Raw genomic sequence first — 16,613 nt, forward strand, 5'->3', positions numbered from 1 at the left:
GGTTACACCGAAAAAAATCAAAACTTCAACGTTTGTGGAATGAGAAAGGAATGAAGACCTCAAACAGGCGAGTGCGCAAATTATTTACAGAACTCTCAATTAGCTAGCAAATCCACCAGCCTCGACACTGCTATGTGATATTTGAGTGAGTAACATGGGTTGCTGGTATGTATGTAAGCATTTTGGTTATACGAACATGTTTATTTTACCACTGCAATAATGCTATAGCTAGTAGTAGCTAGCTAAATAACCCATTAGCTAGCATATGCCTGCCTTTCTAGCTGCACTTGTGAGACGTTTAGAGATATTAATGCACGCTTCGAGTATTGGTATTATAGCACGCAACAGTCTTATTTTTGCTTGGCTGGTGTTCTACCTAGCTAGGTAGCTATTTGTTGTATCTTATTTTGTTGTATTTAGATGTGTCCGAAATGTGCGGATGAGTAATATTGTCTTTCAACGTCGTGCTGCGGTTCGCACACCTCACCTCGTGGCGGACAGTGATGACGTCAACATGTAATGTTATGACATTTGTAATTTTGTGAGGTGTGTGGGCTCCATCTAGTGTACTTTAATGACAATTCCGCACTAAGTTCAATCAGGACATGGGCTTCATCGTAGCTTCTTTTTTTAATGAAGTATACATTTCTTTCTGCCATCTGAAAATATACTGTACATAGATTGAATAGGAACAACTGGAGGGGTGTTTGAACCAGCGTCCCCAAGTTTCAGACTAGCGAGCACACTACTACATGTGCCATAGAGGTCCAGACCGCTTGGCAGAAGCAATAGTACACGCCCATACTTGGAGGCACTATATTCTCCAGCACAAACCAGAATGTGAACAGGGGAAAACTTCCATCAAAGGCCAGAGAAATCATGGGTTTCCCACTGCTGGTACCAGTAGTGTAGGTGCCCTAACCCAACACCTAGCAACCTCATCAAAAGAGTTTAGGATCTCTTGGCCTAATGGCAAGGTCCCAGGTACCACTCCGACTTTGCTACACTGGTGTCAGAAATGGGATGTCCCTGATTGCGCCTGTGCCCCAAGGGTGCAGGCACGGGGAACTAGAGAAGTGCAAGCCAGACTATTCAAATGAAGGGTGTAGCTACTTTACGATTCTGATCTCTTAGTGTAACAGCTAAAGTGTTTGACAGTCGCAAACCACCCAGCTGCAAGCCCGGCCAGTTGGGACTTCCCTTCTCCAAAATCGGAGAAAACAGCTGGAGCAGGTTTTGAACCAGCAATGCTGTGGTTATGGGGTGAATCGAGTGTAGTACCACCTGTAAAGACCTCTTGGTAGAGGCTGAAGTGCACGACGTGCCACGTAATGTTGGAGATAGCGCAGACTGAATTTTGCAACAGGCATTGATTCAGTTGGTGTAAATTGTGTTACTTTTGAAGGGCTTTGTGTATATAGGCCTATTTAAAATTCACAATATTAAAATTGTCAGTGTGTTTTAAAATCACCTAACATACAGCCTAAAATCCTTAAAAAATATATGTAACATTAAAATATTATGATATACGAAATGAGTGAAAGAAGTAGGCTCAATGTATTATTGTTGGCAGTTGACAGAAGTTCACTGCTCCTATGTCATTACAGGTTATCTACCCTCAAATGTTTTGAACATCCCACAATGTCGTGCAAATTTTGTGAACATAGATAACAGCTGTGCCTGTGGGATGAAAATCAAGACCGTACCAAGGTCAGGGAGGCAGTCTGAGATTGTTTGCTAAGATGGATGACGAGGAGACCTGGCTGACGATTGTGGCACATTTTGGGATCATGGAGAGGCCGGAGATAGCCAGACTACTAAATTGGGCTAAGGAACAGAAGATGGGTATTGGAAAAAGGCCATTAGTGCGTGTTCTGCAAGCAGTACTGTGGCATGAGCGTGGTGAACGGATAGACAGAGTGATTTGAATTTGTGCTTCAGTAAGGTTGGCTTCTTAGCATTCATTGCCATGGTTATAAATTGTACTGCAGAAATGGAATGTATATCACAGAAAGTAGATGTTGTGGTGGCAGTACTTGGGTGTATAAGGTTTTACTGTGGAAGAGATACAAGGTGTGTTGAACGAGAGTCCTGTCCTCCCAAGCCGTCAAACTATTGGATGGAAGTTTCCCCCTGTTCACATTCTGGTTTGTGCATGGGATCCTGGTGTAGGATCAGTTAGGGTCAAAGTAGTGGAATGGGGTGGTGATTTAAAAAAAAAAAAAGGAAATGGGTGTAGGGTTAGTAGGTGGTTCATTTTTATTTATTCCCCCCAACCCCCTTTTTTTGTATCACAAAAATGTACATGATCGACCACACACTACCGCACAGTAGATGGCGGCATGCGCAAACAAAATGTGCGAACTTCATTATAACCGAAGAAGAAGAAGAAGTGCCTATGTATCGTTGCAGTGCATTGGCAAAGCTACAGCAACGCAGGATTGTAGCTGCTCGGGGCTGCTGAGCAAATAACATCTCAGTCCGGGTTGGATAGGACCCTATCGCAGTTTCTATCATTTGAAAAATATATCTAGATCGACTTGAGAGTGCTTTAAATTGAAGTGAATCAGATTGTAACCAGGCCATTTGTGCTTTTATTTTTTTTTGTTTAGGCTATTTTGTATTCATTTAAATGACCCCGACTCTCACCAATGGTGTAAGCTGTGTTCATCTCTGCCTGGGTAGACCATTTTGACCAACTGGTATTTGATACTTATTTTAAATAATTTAAGTGTTATTGTTGTACTCTCGGAAGGGAGTCCCTTTACGGAATACAGCTGGATTGCTTAGGGGAATCTTCAAATCTGTCTGGGCTAGGAGGAGATTCGATTTTTTCCAACCGGGAGTGGGGGATAATATGTCCAGGCGGAAACAGAACAGCCCCTTCAAAGTTAATTGTAGGTATCTAAGATATTGTAACTGCCATTTTTACTTGTTGAAAAGTAGTGAGGAGGATAATTTCCATCCATCTAACTAGACGATTGTTTTTGCAACGGTTGCAATTGTGAACTGCAAGACAATGTGTCAATCACCATCTTTGATACAAGCCCCTGATACAATGTTTTAGTTCAACCAATGTGGCGCGACGGCAATATTTTAATAATTTTGATGATACATTGAATCAACGCGCGTGACACTGACGACTCTGCATCTTTGAGCCAAACAAATTATCATTAACCATTTTAAGCTACTAATACTATGATATTTGTATGGAGATGACAACCTCACAATTGCATGCGCAGGTCGTTTTCTCTGAGGGAATTCAGATAGTTATTTCCATGTGTTTACCGGAGCTTATGTTGGTGGGTTTTAAGAAGATTCTTTGATTGAGACGGCATGAAAACCTGCTGTGGCATGCTGGTCCCTGTTTTCAACTCTTGTTTTGAGAGTATGATATAGCCTACCAATGCAAATAATGTTAGTATTGAGAGTAGGACAGATTTCACCCTTATTGGTCTCAGAATCCATTTAAGATGTTGTCCCTCGTAAAATGTCAGTTTAAACTAGGTACAACATGCTTTTGCTTTGAGTGTACTTTCTGTTTCTCTGGATAAGCTCTCCACATTGACATCTTAGATTCAGATACAGAACCAGTACAGCCAGTGGAGAATAGCAATGTCGGTCATACTACTGGCACTGTCAATGCCTGTGGCCACTAAAACAGTTTTATTTCTCTATTTTTAAGTTTATGTTCCATGAGTGCTGTTGTCTCTGTCATAGTCACCAGCTTAGGGGAGGGTGTTTTTCAGTGTCACTGACTACTTTAGCTACTCTGGCTATCTGCAAGCCCCATTCCTCCAATTCCAATGGGAGACTACTCCAGAGCTAGTATAGTCTAGGTACCACAGGTTTGGTAGCTGTGTAGTTGCCTGACAAACATTTCTACTGATGGTAATGATGATGTCCTTTTCCTATGCATGTTAAAAGGCCAAACTGAGAGCATGATGTATTGGCCTGCTGATCCTTCATAGTGTAGGCTACTGGATGCCTGAGGATCCACCCAAGGGGATCGAACCCAACGATACAGTGAGGTCCTTTAGGGTCCTTTTCGAAATAAAATGTTATTGGTTACATACACATTGTTAGCCGACGTTAATGTGAGTGTAGTGAAATGCTTGTGCTTCTAGTTCCGACAATGCAGTATATCTAACAAGTAATCTAACAAATTCACAACTACCTTATATGCACAAATGTAAAGGGATGCATACGAATATGTACATATAAATATATGGATGAGCGATGGCCTTGCGGCACAGACAAGATGCAGTAGATGGTATAGAATAAAGTATATACATATGAGATGAGTAATGTAGGATAACATTATTCAAGTTGTGTTATTTAAAGTGACTAGTGATACCTTTTTATTAAGTCCATTTATTAAAGTGGCCAGAGATTTGAGTCAGTATGTTGGCAGCAGCCTCTATGTTAGTGGTGGCTGTTAAACAGTCTGATGGTCTTGAGAGACTGAAAAACAGCTTCTATTGGTCCCAGCTTTGATGCACCTGTACTGGCCTCGCATTCTGGATGATAGAGGGGTGAATAGGCAGTGGCTCAGGTGGTTGTTTTCCTTGATGATCTTTTTGGCCTTCCTGTGACATCGGGTGCTGTAGGTAGGTAGGTGTGTCGAAATACGTATTGCTCTAATGGCCTCAATAATCCCTATGTGCTAATAACATCTGTCACGGGAAACAGTAACACAGCAAGGATGCATTGTGTTTCTCAACTTATTGGTCCATAGAACTCTTTTGTTCAAACACAGTATAATACAACACACATTATCAATCCTAAGGTGTTTTTTGGGGGGCTTCTACAGTGATGTCTACAAGCATCACGTACTACTTCTGACTGATAGTTATGAAATAACAACTGTCTTTTTTATTACCCTCAGAATGAACCAGACCTTCACACTTTCCTATGACCACATACAGTTAGTTGGTGCAAGACAAATTCACACACATACCACAGCTTATAAAATGACAATTGGCCATTTTCTTAACCCACCATCGAATTAAACATTATTATAATCCTTAAAAGTGATGTGAAATGTCCCTCGATGTAGAGCACAGACATTACCAGCATGGGAAAACTAATCAGATAGCCTGTCTGAGCCAAACGTGGCTGGGGTAGCGGGAAAGCATAGCAGCTCTGCTAGAAGTCTCATTAGCCCTGAAAGGGTTGGTGATGATAAACAGGTCCGTTTTGATAGCATGCGTTGATAGTCAGGTTGTATCAGAATAGTCTTACATTATAGATCCACAATGATCATCTTTACAACACACATACTTGAGGAAGCCATACAGATGGGTCATTTTGTGTTGATTTGTCTGAGAGCAGAGTTGGGATCATTTCAGACACTTCACTGGGGAGGAGGGCTCCATAGAGAGGGAGGGATTCTGGAGAAAAGGGGTGATGGTGGTGTCCTCCTTGCCTTAATTAAATACCAGGCTGTCAATTAGGCGACGTGAGAAATGATCTGGGAGTCTGGGATTAGCTGATGTCTGTTTCCCCATTCCCATGGTCCTGAACACCATAGTGCCTGTACACAGATGGAAGGCAGGGGCCCCAGCACTTCCTGGAGACTCAGACAGTATTGTGTGACTGTGTGTGTTGGAGCAGAGGGTGGGTAAAAAAGAGGGGAGCTTGAATTCAACAGGAGCCCCATTGCTTAGTGTTTGAGTAGAGTTTTGGCATTCTCTCTTTTGTCTGTTTTGTTTTGTCCCCCCTTCCTCCTCCTCTCTCCCTCTGTGTCTGTTGGCTGATGAGTTTGTCTTTGTCTGGATTCAGTCAGACACTGCGTCACCTCCTGCCTACAGACACGCAGACTCAGAGATAACATCAGAGTGGCAGAGACATGGGGAGGGAGGGCGGGAGGGAGAAGAGAGACAGATGTACAGACAGACCCTAGCAGTGGGGGATGGGTAGCTCTCACACATCAATCATTGGCTGTGTGCCGTGGAGCCAGTCTGTAGCAGTTCATAGTTCAACAATCAGACTCACTCTACCAATGCTAATGGGATTGTGCCCAAACTATTTTCACATACCATACTCCGCTAAAAAGTTAATGCAGGTATGACAGCCCTGTGAAGATTAGAGGGGAGTTTAAAAAAAAAAATGATACTTGAAGATTAATCCTCAACCCTCTCACACACAGACCATGCTCCTCAGTGGTGTGTTGCTCCAGGATTAGAACAGAGGCTGTAATTACCTCTGCTAGCCTCAGGTAACTGGATGAGAGATGTTCCTTCCATCACACTGAATGGAAAGACTGGACAGGAAGGGGAGGGGGAATTCATTGCATTCAGAAGCAGAGGGTGATAACTGGAGGGCTATGGAACCTAAACTGTTGCAGTTTAAATATATATTTTTACCTTCGCGATATCTAAAAAGGATCAAAATGAAATCTCCCATTAATGTATTTTGATCCTGTTTTGATACTGATGACAGGAGAGGTCCTCAGGAATGAGTGTACTGTCACTAACAACTGGAGAGGTCCTGTGCTCCCATCCCAACCGTGTCAAGCTTGGGTGTAGATAGGAGGGGAAATGGGATCCGAATGCAATGAGCAGAGATGCTGTAAAATGCTAAGTACCATGTGAGGGGTTTAAGCAGACACACATGGGCTCCACTGGTATGAGGCATTGGCCTCCCCCTCAGAGCTGCTGGAATGGATATAGAACAGTCAGAGCTGCGTATGAGCAGGGAGGACAGAGGGTGAGCCAGGCTGTGCAGTGTGTGGGTGGTACTGAGAGAGGGAGAAACACTGCCTTGCAGGCTGCTACTGGAAAGGAGTGCAGGCTGATTCCCCCTGGGACTGCAGCATGCCTGGATAAGCGCGTGTGTGTGTGTTCGTTCTGCTTCTGTGAAAAGTGGGGGTCTGGTTATGTGTGCATGTGTCAACGTGCGCTTCTGCGATGTGTTGATGCAGCATTATATTGGCATGTCAGTGAATATGAACGCATCCTTGTCAACTGCATATAGGCTAGGTGAATGATTGTGTTTTAAAGGTTCAGGTCTTTCATATATTCTGTTGTGTTTCTATAACCATCTTGTACTAGTGTATTATAGCAGCTATGCTGGGTTTATGTGTGTAGCTACTGCTCCTTTAATGCTGGATAGGCTTGCTATTCTAATCTGAAGCACTTTCTTCAGTAGGCTATGTGTGATAGATTGCTTGGATTTTTGTGGCTAGTCAGCACTTACACCAGGTAACTGAAGTACAGACTACACACCAGGCTCTCTGGTGTTTGTTATGCCCTCCATGTTGAATATTACAGGTCTGTGCTCTAGAAATGTCTTCCCCTGACTTCATGATCACGCTCCGCCTTGCACTACTGACCTGTCAATCTTCTGTTCCAGGGCTGTCATTCCTATGCCTAGCACGTTTTACCTCAAGGCTTTGTCTACTGGTTGTATTTTCCTGCATTGTCTTGTAATATATCATATACAATATATTATACACACCTGACTCTATATCAAATGAATACAAATCTTTTTTTCCTGTCATTGAGGATTGCCTCAATCAAGAATCCGATGGGAAAGTGACCGCCCATTTTGCCTTGGTTCCTCGATCTTCCGGTTTTTGAATGGGCTTCAAGGTTATATAACCAAATTCCCAAACTCTGTCATTTAAGATATACAATTCTATTCTTATTTGTGTATTAATTTACTTCTACCCGATGCCTTTTAAGATGTTCATTTGCGTCCTGTTTGCATCTGTGTCTGTTGCGTTTCAAGAACATAAAAAAAGAAGAAAGTCGACATGTCACACTTTCCCATCGTATCCACCGTTATTTTTGAAACGTTGTTATGGTCAATTATGGCTAATTGATCAGTTTAATGATTGCCTAAATTCAACACACCTGATCCTCCAGGTCGATTAAAAAATAAACATGAAGTGCCTGCTGCACTCCAGGACCAGTGTTGTCTACCCCTGCTATAGCCTATTGTGAATGAGAACAGCTGGAAGAGAGAGGCTAGTAATGTGTAGCTGAAGTAAGAAGCTCAATATTTACCAGTCAAAGTGCAAGAAAAGATTTACTGTAATCAATTGAGTACACAATTATTGTCCATGTTATGTAGGCTAATTTGAATAATCTCTCAAACGCCCTATTTTGTAAAAAAAATTAAAAAAAACAACAACTGCATATTTCTACAGCCTAGGATTTGATTTTTGCTACCATTTGGATCCGTTTGGGACTATTGTCAACAGTTTAGAAGGTCCAGAAAGGTACATATGCAGGCCACTCATGTTTTGTCAGGATGTAGCCCAGTGTTAAGATAGGCCTACTATAGGAAAATCTGGGCTTCTCCTTTCCAACTCCCTGCCCGTTCTTAATGCTGTAGCCTATTTTACATTCCGCAGGTATATCTCCTGTAATAGGCTAATTTAGTAGGGTAAAGAAAATAGGTGTCCAGCAAGCTTTTGTAGTCTGGCTTTTTCTGGGACAGGCTTGGGATGTAGAGCTCCTAAATTCGAAACGTATGCATATTAGCTCATAATTCATAAGCTCAATGTTAGGCTTAATACTGAAGTGAATATATCCGGTCAATTTACGAAAGGAAAAACAAGTTTATTCGATCAGGAAATCATAGGTAGCCTCATCCTCCATAGGATGAGGTAGCCTGTGTGCTCCTGAGGCTGTGCTGAGTGCTCTCCCTCCCAGTCTCCTGGTACCAGAAATGTATCCTACCTAGGCTACAACACAATGTAATGAAGAATGTTATTGTTTTCAATTGAGTACAAATCTCTAGTCTAGGGTGTAAACTACAGTGAATAGCCTATGTCATTTGAATAACGCTCAAAAGCCTAGCATTTTTAAATGTTCATTTAGAAATGGCTGCATGTAGCCTGCCTGATTGGGCAACCATTTGGATCAGTTCTGGGGTTTTCTCAGCTGTTAGTCTACAAGGTCCAGGCACATTAGCAGGCCAGTGATATGGTGTATTTTTCAGGATTTATCAGCGAAAGGAAGTTGTATCCATAGTTTCTGCATTTGGCTTCCGTGTTTTAAGTGTTTGAAAATCAGGTGGATATGCCTAGTTCAATTGGGCCACCCCTCCCTCTGATGGTCCTATCATCTCCCTGTGACTCCTCTGTTCACAGGGCCCTTCCACAGCACCGGCTTTGCAGGCCCCCTTCACACTATTAACATGGATGGCAGGGACGATTTCATTGAGGACAGCGAATGCCACAGCAACAATTCCCAACAGGACAGCATTTCAGGTAGGCATTTAGGGCATTTCCCTGACCCTAATGTGACATACTCTCTGTAGGGGTTGTCGTGAGAGAATGACTAGCTCTGTTGTCTGTCTATATTGATAGGACTGTGTTTGCCCCCATAGAAGACAGTGATAGCGACCTGGACAACCACGACTCATCCTCCAACACCTCAGCTGACGACCACATGACCTCCACCAAGAGAACACACCACAGGGGAGTTAAAGAAGTGAGTGTCACTGTCAGGGTTGCCCATGGAGGGGTGTTCTCTCCTCCTAGCACTGTGTGGTCACTGTGCTGATTCACACATGCGATTCCTTCCTGATTTGATAGTGTTCTACAGATCTCAGGGTCATCTGGCCCTCTAGACTTATGTGGAAAGGTTATTGCCCCACCCCGCACTGTCCATTTTCCAGAATGATGTTATTCGATAATCCTACAAAAACAGAGATGCAGCACATGAATACGTCTGAATAAATTGCGTTAGTCAATTGTAAACTGGCGATTCACAGAATATCCTCACACTTTCGGACCCCAGAAACTGAAAGCATCTCAGGTTGTGTGGTGTGATTCACACCCATGGTAGAGTCATACAGTGTGTCATAGTGACAGTCAATGAGTCACTGGGGGCCTGAGTGTAATTCTCTCTCTCACCCTCAACCCCCCCAACACACACACACACAACCTTATGACCTACCATTCAGGATTCCTGCTCCCTGGACCAGCCATAGAGGTACTGTAGAGAGGATGCGCATATCCACCCTTTAGATGTACACATGAAATCCTCTTCTAATATTTGCCCTACATTCTCAGGAAGGCAGAACCACCATTACATAACTTACTGTATTATTACACAATCATTAGCATACATATTACTGATGAAACAGATCTGTATGGTAGCTCCACATAGCATCCACAGTATCTGAGTGTACAGTAGTACTGATGCCTCTGTGTTTCTCAGGAGAGCGAGGAGGGGGCCGACCTGATGAACAGCTGTGTGTGTCCTCTGTGCACCCTGGAGTTCAGCAGCCCTGAGCAGCTCATCACACACGTCTACCAGGTGAGGACAGTACAGTACCAGACAGCCCACCATGGCACCAAGTATTCAGACAGGGCCAAAGCCTCCTTAGCCTCAGCGGTTGGATTGGGGGGATAATGGGCTAGGGTTAGATAATCACCTTTAAACCTCCTACTGTCATCACTACACTAAAGAGGGAAGGATAAATATGATCCAGTCATGTGATCATCTCAGGTTTGACACATAACCCAAAGGTTTGGATGTTTCATCCAGTTTGAAGTTATGCCAGTGTTTTGTAACTGAGACAGAATTAAACGTTTACCAGCAACCACTTCCTCCTCCTTCCATTTGTGTACTTTCTCACATGATGGTGTAGTGTTAACCACATATGTTTATGCCACAATTGTAGATATGTGTATTTTTAGATATGCACTGTTGGGGTTTGCCCTCACTTTTTTATGTCGCTTATAAAACACACTGACAAAGAAAACGATTGTGGTCTACCTAATTAAATGACTATAAATCTCCATCTCTCTCCCTTTTGCTCCCTCTTTCTCTGTCCCCCTGTCTCTCTGTGGAGCAGCACACATCGTTGATGGGCAGCAGTAAGAACTACGTGTGCCCAGTGTGTGGGCGCGCGCTCAGCTCGCCAGGCTCCCTGGGGCGTCACCTTCTCATCCACTCTGAGGACCGCCTCTCCAACTGTGCTGTGTGTGGGACACGCTTCACCGACACCAACAACTTCAACAGGTCTGTGCCTCCTCCACCACTACTACCTAATTTCAGCCCTATACCCTAGTTTAGTGCTTCAGCCTTTCACACACACAATGACATGGGTTATCTACAGAGTTTAGAGAGTTAGGCTGTCTGTCTGCGCTAGCCTGTAACTGCTGTGTCCTGTAACTACTCACGTCTCTGCCCCCCTACACAGGGAGAAGCTCAGAGAGGTCCTGAACACAGGCAGCAGTATGGAATGCAGCAGCGGAGATGAGAACTGTTCCATGTCCCGGTCTCTCTCCGGCAGCCCCATGGGCAACCCCGGTCATGGCCTGATACACGGCCAAGGGCTCGGCCACAACCAAGGACACGGCCCAAACCAAGGCCCAGGACACAACCCTGGCCGTGGCACAGGCCACATCCCGGGACAGAACCACGGCCCGGGATACAACCCCAGACACAACCATGGCCAAGGTCCCGGACACCTCCCAGGCCACCCACTCCCCTCGCTGCACCACAGCCTCCTCTCTTCGCCCCCCTCCTTCCCTGACGCCCTCAGCCCCTCACCAGGCCTACCCCTGCTGCCAGACATCCTGAGCCCCATGCCTGTGCACCCGGCCGGAGTGCTGCTGGTGTGCAACAGCTGTGTGGCCTACCAGCAGCTGGTGGACGCCCAGTCTCCCATGAGGAAGTGGGCCATGCGCAGGAAGAACGAGCCGGTGGAGGCACGCATGCACCGTCTAGAGCGTGAGCGTTCCGCCAAGAAGACCAAGCGGGAGCACGAGTCGCCCGAGGAGCGGGAGCTACGGAGGCTGCGGGACCGCGAAGCCAAGCGGATGCAGAGGCTGCAGGAGACAGAGGAGCAACGGACACGGAGGCTTCTGCGCGACAGGGAGGCCATGCGGATGAAGAGGGCCAATGAGACTCCAGATAAGAGGCAGGCTAGGCTGATCCGTGAGAGAGAGGCCAAGAGACTGAAACGGCGGCTGGAGAAGATTGACCCCTCTCTGAGAGGTCAGATAGAGCATGACCCAGCTGCTATGGCCGCCCTGACGGCAGACATGAGCCTGTTCCAGTTCCCCTGCCCCATGCCTGTCCCCTCTCTGGACAACGGCCTCTTCATGAAGCTGCCCTAGCAGGACCAGGTCACTGGGGGCAGCACACTGGACCACTAACAGTTACAATGACTTACTCCACTACGCCTATGGGTTGCCATGGTCACAGATGGAACCATTCCATGCTGGTTGAAATTCCAGCAGCGTCTGTGTCCAACGACTTGATACCCGAACTCCTGTGTCAACAAATAACATTAATTTATTACAGACTAGCAGGAAAGAAGAGCAGGGTCAAGAATGTTTCACTTAATGATATTGATAAAGCATGTTGTCAAGAGATTTTCTGTTCTGGGGGCTAGCAGACTTTGACTTAGCAGCCCATTGTGACAGAAGCAGTTACACCCTTCCATCTTTTGCACATGGACCTTCAGTGGTGGGAGTGAGTCACGTAGCCCATAGCTCTTTCCCTCGCCTCGGGTCCCTTCTGCTAGCCCAGTCGCTGGAGTTTACCGGTAGCTACACCTCTCTCTGTCTCGCGCTGCCAACGTGGGTCTCTGATCTGGCTAGCTCATATCCACCCAATCAACTACCTCAGTAAGGGGCCGAGGCCGAGCCCTCTGGTCTACGTTCTGACTCCAAGCTTCTTTACGCGTACACTACAGAAGAGAATGCGGGTTGTTTCCTTAGTTTGAGGGTTTGTTTATATCTTTAGGATGTGCTTACTGGGGGAATATTCAACAGGACAGAACATTCAGAAAGACAGTCAGGCATGTACAGTGCCTTGCGAAAGTATTCGGCCCCCTTGAACTTTGCGACCTTTTGCCACATTTCAGGCTTCAAACATAAAGATATTAAACTGTATTTTTTTGTGAAGAATCAACAACAAGTGGGACACAATCATGAAGTGGAACGACATTTATTGGATATTTCAAACTTTTTTAACAAATCAAAAACTGAAAAATTGGGCGTGCAAAATTATTCAGCCCCTTTACTTTCAGTGCAGCAAACTCTCTCCAGAAGTTCAGTGAGGATCTCTGAATGATCCAATGTTGACCTAAATGACTAATGATGATAAATACAATCCACCTGTGTGTAATCAAGTCTCCGTATAAATGCACCTGCACTGTGATAGTCTCAGAGGTCCGTTAAAAGTTTTATATCTTTATGTTTGAAGCCTGAAATGTGGCAAAAGGTCGCAAAGTTCAAGGGGGCCGAATACTTTCGCAAGGCACTGTACTGTATAAAACAGGAACAATAGAAAACGTGCCTGTTCTATACATCACAATTCTATCCGCTATGCTCAGAATATTCTGTACTATTTAATGAGCCCTGTTTTGAGCAACATTCTCCTTCATTCCAGTATGTCCTCTTCAACTCAATATACAGTAGAAGTCGGGAAGTTTACATAGACTTAGGTTGGAGTCAAACCTATAGTTTTGGCAAGTCGGTTAGGACATCTACTTTGTGCACGACAAGTAATTTTTCCAACAATTGTTTACAGAAAGATTACTTCACTTGTAATTCACTGTATCACAATTCCAGTGGGTCAGAAGTTTACATACGTAAGTTGACTGTGCCTTTAAACAGCTTTGAATATTCCAGAAACTTTAGAAGCTTCTGATAGGCTAATTGACATAATTTGAGTCAATTGGAGGTATTTCAAGGCCTACCTTCAAACTCAGTGCCTCTTTGCTTGATATTATGGGAAAATCAAAAGAAATCAGCCAAGACTTCAGAAAAAAAAGTTTGGGTCATCCTTGGGAGCAATTTCCAAACGCCTGAAGGTACCACATTCATCTGTACAAACAATAGTAAGCAAGTTTAAACACCTTGAGACCACGCAGTCATCATACCGCTCAGGAAGGAGACACTTTGTCTCCTAGAGATGAATGTACTTTGGTGCGAAATGGGCAAATCAATCCCAGAACAACAGCAAAGGACCTTGTGAAGATGCTGGAGGAAACGGGTACAAAAGTATCTATATCCACAGTAAAACGAGTCCTATATCGACATAACCTGAAAGGCCACTCAGCAAGGAAGAAGCCACTGCCCCTAAACTGCCATTCAAAAAAGCCAGACTACAGTTTGCAACTGCACATGGGGACAAAGATCGTACTTTTTGGAAAAATGTCTTCTGGTCTGATGAAACAAAAATAGAACTGTTTGGCCATAATGACCATCGTTATGTTTGGAGGAAAAAGGGGGAGGCTTGCAAGCCGAAGAACACCATCCCAACGGTGAAGCACGGGGGTGGCAGCATCATGTTGTGAGGGTGCTTTGCTGCAGGAGGGACTGGTGCACTTCACAAAATAGATGGCATCATGAGGCAGGAAAATGGTGTATATTGAAGCAACATCTCAAGACATCAGTCAAGAAGTTAAAGCTTGGTCGCAAATGGGTCTTCCAAATGGACAATGACCCCAAGCATACTTCCAAAGTTGTGGCAAAATGGCTTATTAAGAACAACAAAGTCAAGGTATTAGAGTGGCCATCACAAAGCCCTGACCTCAATCCTACAGAACATTTGCAGGCAGAACTGAAAAGCGTGTGCGAGCAAGGAGGCCTACAAACCTGACTCGGTTACACCAGCTCTGTCAGGAGGAATGGGCCAAAATTCACCCAACTTATTGTGGGAAGCTTATGGAAGGCTACCCAAAACGTTTGGCCCAAGTTAAACAATTTAAAGGCAATGCTACCAAATACTAATTGAGTGTATGTAAACTTCTGACCCACTGGGAATGTGATGAAAGAAATAAAATCTGAAATAAGTCATTCTACTATTTCCTCACATTCTTAAAATAAAGTGGTGATCCTAACTGACCTACGACAGGGATTTTTTACTAGGATTAAATGTCAGGAAATGTGAAACTGAGTTCAAATGTATTTGGCTAAGGTGTATGTAAACTTCCGACTTCCAACTGTATACTGCCACTACTGTAGGTCTCTTTGCCTTTTTATTAGTCACATTGACCTTCCTCAATCTGTTTTTCCCTCGTACCTTCTCAACACTCCATAACCTTTGCCAAGTAGTTGGTAATAATTTCATTTTTACTTTATGCATCTTCTGTTGCATTGACATTTTTGGCTCATCAAACCACAATCTTTGCTGCTGTTATTGTTCTGTATATGTTAGTTACCTCTAGGACATTTAGGACTCAACATGTGAACTGAGAATGCTATTTTATTAGCATTTTTCTAAATGCCCCAAATTGTCATATTTCCTTCCTCACCCAGCCAAGGTATTTAAAAATGCTCATGTGTCAGGGTAAATGCTATATTTTAAATAACGAATCTCTGCATTTTTCCAGTGAGTTCCACTCTCCAATGAGCATGTTTTAGACTCATTATTAAACCTGTTGACCCTTGACCAGTTGGGAGAGATCTCTGGTCTTATCTGTTTCATTGACCTCATACCAATTGATATTTATGCAACATGATGTGAATATAAATATATATATATTTTGTAAAAAAAAAAAAAAAAAAGGGGGATATTTTGTTGATGTATATAATAGCTGCAATTACACATTTTGCCATGTGTGGTTCTGTACTGTATGTATTTGTTTTTTCCTTCTCTTTGGTCATTTGTTCTCAATTTCTTTCCTCAAAAGGTTACCTCTGATACACTGTTTCACAACTGAGCTCTGCAGACACATTGACAACATTACATGATTAGTTTTCTGAAGTATTCCTCAAGACAGGAACTAAGACTGGTTCTCAGTTTGAGCCACTACCAGGCTAAAGCCCACAACAGAATAGTATCCCGCTCAACAGGGAAAAACTATTATATTCTAATTGTCCTTTGCGGTTCAAACCGGTTCAAACCTCTATGCAACAGTGCTGTTTATTCCAAGGGAAATTTGACTCTTAACTATGCAGAGTGCAGGAAAAAACAAATGGACTCAAATGTATAGAATTGTGCAACTCAGGCAATGCAACTCAGTGAGGCCTCTTTGGCCACAGATTCAGCGCCCTGGTCCATGAACTTATTTTCAGCAGGGTCATATCACTATCCTAATTTAAGATGCACAGAGAGCAGAGCCATGCTGCAGACAGTGTTGTCACACACGGTCATTATCTTTGCTACAAAATCTGTATCATTTCTGCCAAGTACTAAACGTATGGACACCTTTTCAATAATGAATACTGGGTATTCTGACTGATTTGAACTGGCAGCAGTGTCATCATCCTCACACCGTGGAATAATGCTATGGAAAATGTGGAGTACGCTCTTCGACATTAAAATACTACAAAGGAAATGGTATTGACAGTTTCCCAGGTTCTGTTTGTGCTTCTGAACAGCACTGTAAAGCTCTGCCTAGCGTGACAGTCTGGATTAGCACTGCATGTTGTGAAACTGCATTTGTATTCTACTGTTATTCTATGCCTGCCTGTTTTTGTTCAATTTAATCAAGACTGTTCTTTGAACTTTGGCCTTTTTACTAGTCTATCAGGATATTCTCTTGATGTCCATGTTTACAAAGGAAATCCTTTTAAGAAGGCCAAAATCAACGAGGGTAAACAAAAGTGAAAAGGAGAACACTATGCTAGTTCTGTTGTCAGAATGGTACTTTTACGGCAGCTGTTCTGCTACTGGATTAACAGATGT

The 16,613-nt window shown here is 43.8% G+C and overlaps 1 protein-coding gene across 3 annotated transcripts; it reads left to right on the forward strand.

Annotated features, from left to right (window-relative positions):
- The first annotated feature begins 15 nt into the window (after positions 1–15).
- LOC139385180 (zinc finger protein 821-like) lies at positions 16–12,984 on the forward strand. Of its 3 annotated transcripts, none has more exons than XM_071130278.1 (6): positions 16–145; positions 9,104–9,223; positions 9,343–9,446; positions 10,179–10,277; positions 10,819–10,985; positions 11,167–12,984. In XM_071130278.1, the coding sequence occupies exons 2-6, from the start codon at positions 9,151–9,153 to the stop codon at positions 12,086–12,088; spliced, it is 1,365 nt and encodes a 454-aa protein (XP_070986379.1). In that variant the 5' UTR covers positions 16–145; positions 9,104–9,150; the 3' UTR covers positions 12,089–12,984. The 3 variants fall into 3 exon arrangements, with proteins under 3 accessions (XP_070986379.1, XP_070986381.1, XP_070986380.1); XM_071130280.1 differs by having other exon boundaries at positions 9,346–9,446; XM_071130279.1 differs by having other exon boundaries at positions 48–165.
- The last annotated feature ends 3,629 nt before the right edge of the window (positions 12,985–16,613 follow it).

This window comes from Oncorhynchus clarkii, chromosome 26 (genome assembly GCF_045791955.1).
Source record: "Oncorhynchus clarkii lewisi isolate Uvic-CL-2024 chromosome 26, UVic_Ocla_1.0, whole genome shotgun sequence".
Lineage (NCBI taxonomy): Eukaryota > Metazoa > Chordata > Actinopteri > Salmoniformes > Salmonidae > Oncorhynchus > Oncorhynchus clarkii.

Coding starts and splice junctions, on each gene's coding strand:
- LOC139385180 (XM_071130278.1), top strand. CDS start 9,151: ATGGATGGCAGGGACGATTTCATTGAGGACAGCGAATGCCACAGCAAC. Junction 9,447..10,178: donor ACCACAGGGGAGTTAAAGAA/GTGAGTGTCACT, acceptor TGTGTTTCTCAG/GAGAGCGAGGAGGGGGCCGA. Junction 10,278..10,818: donor TCATCACACACGTCTACCAG/GTGAGGACAGTA, acceptor TCTGTGGAGCAG/CACACATCGTTGATGGGCAG.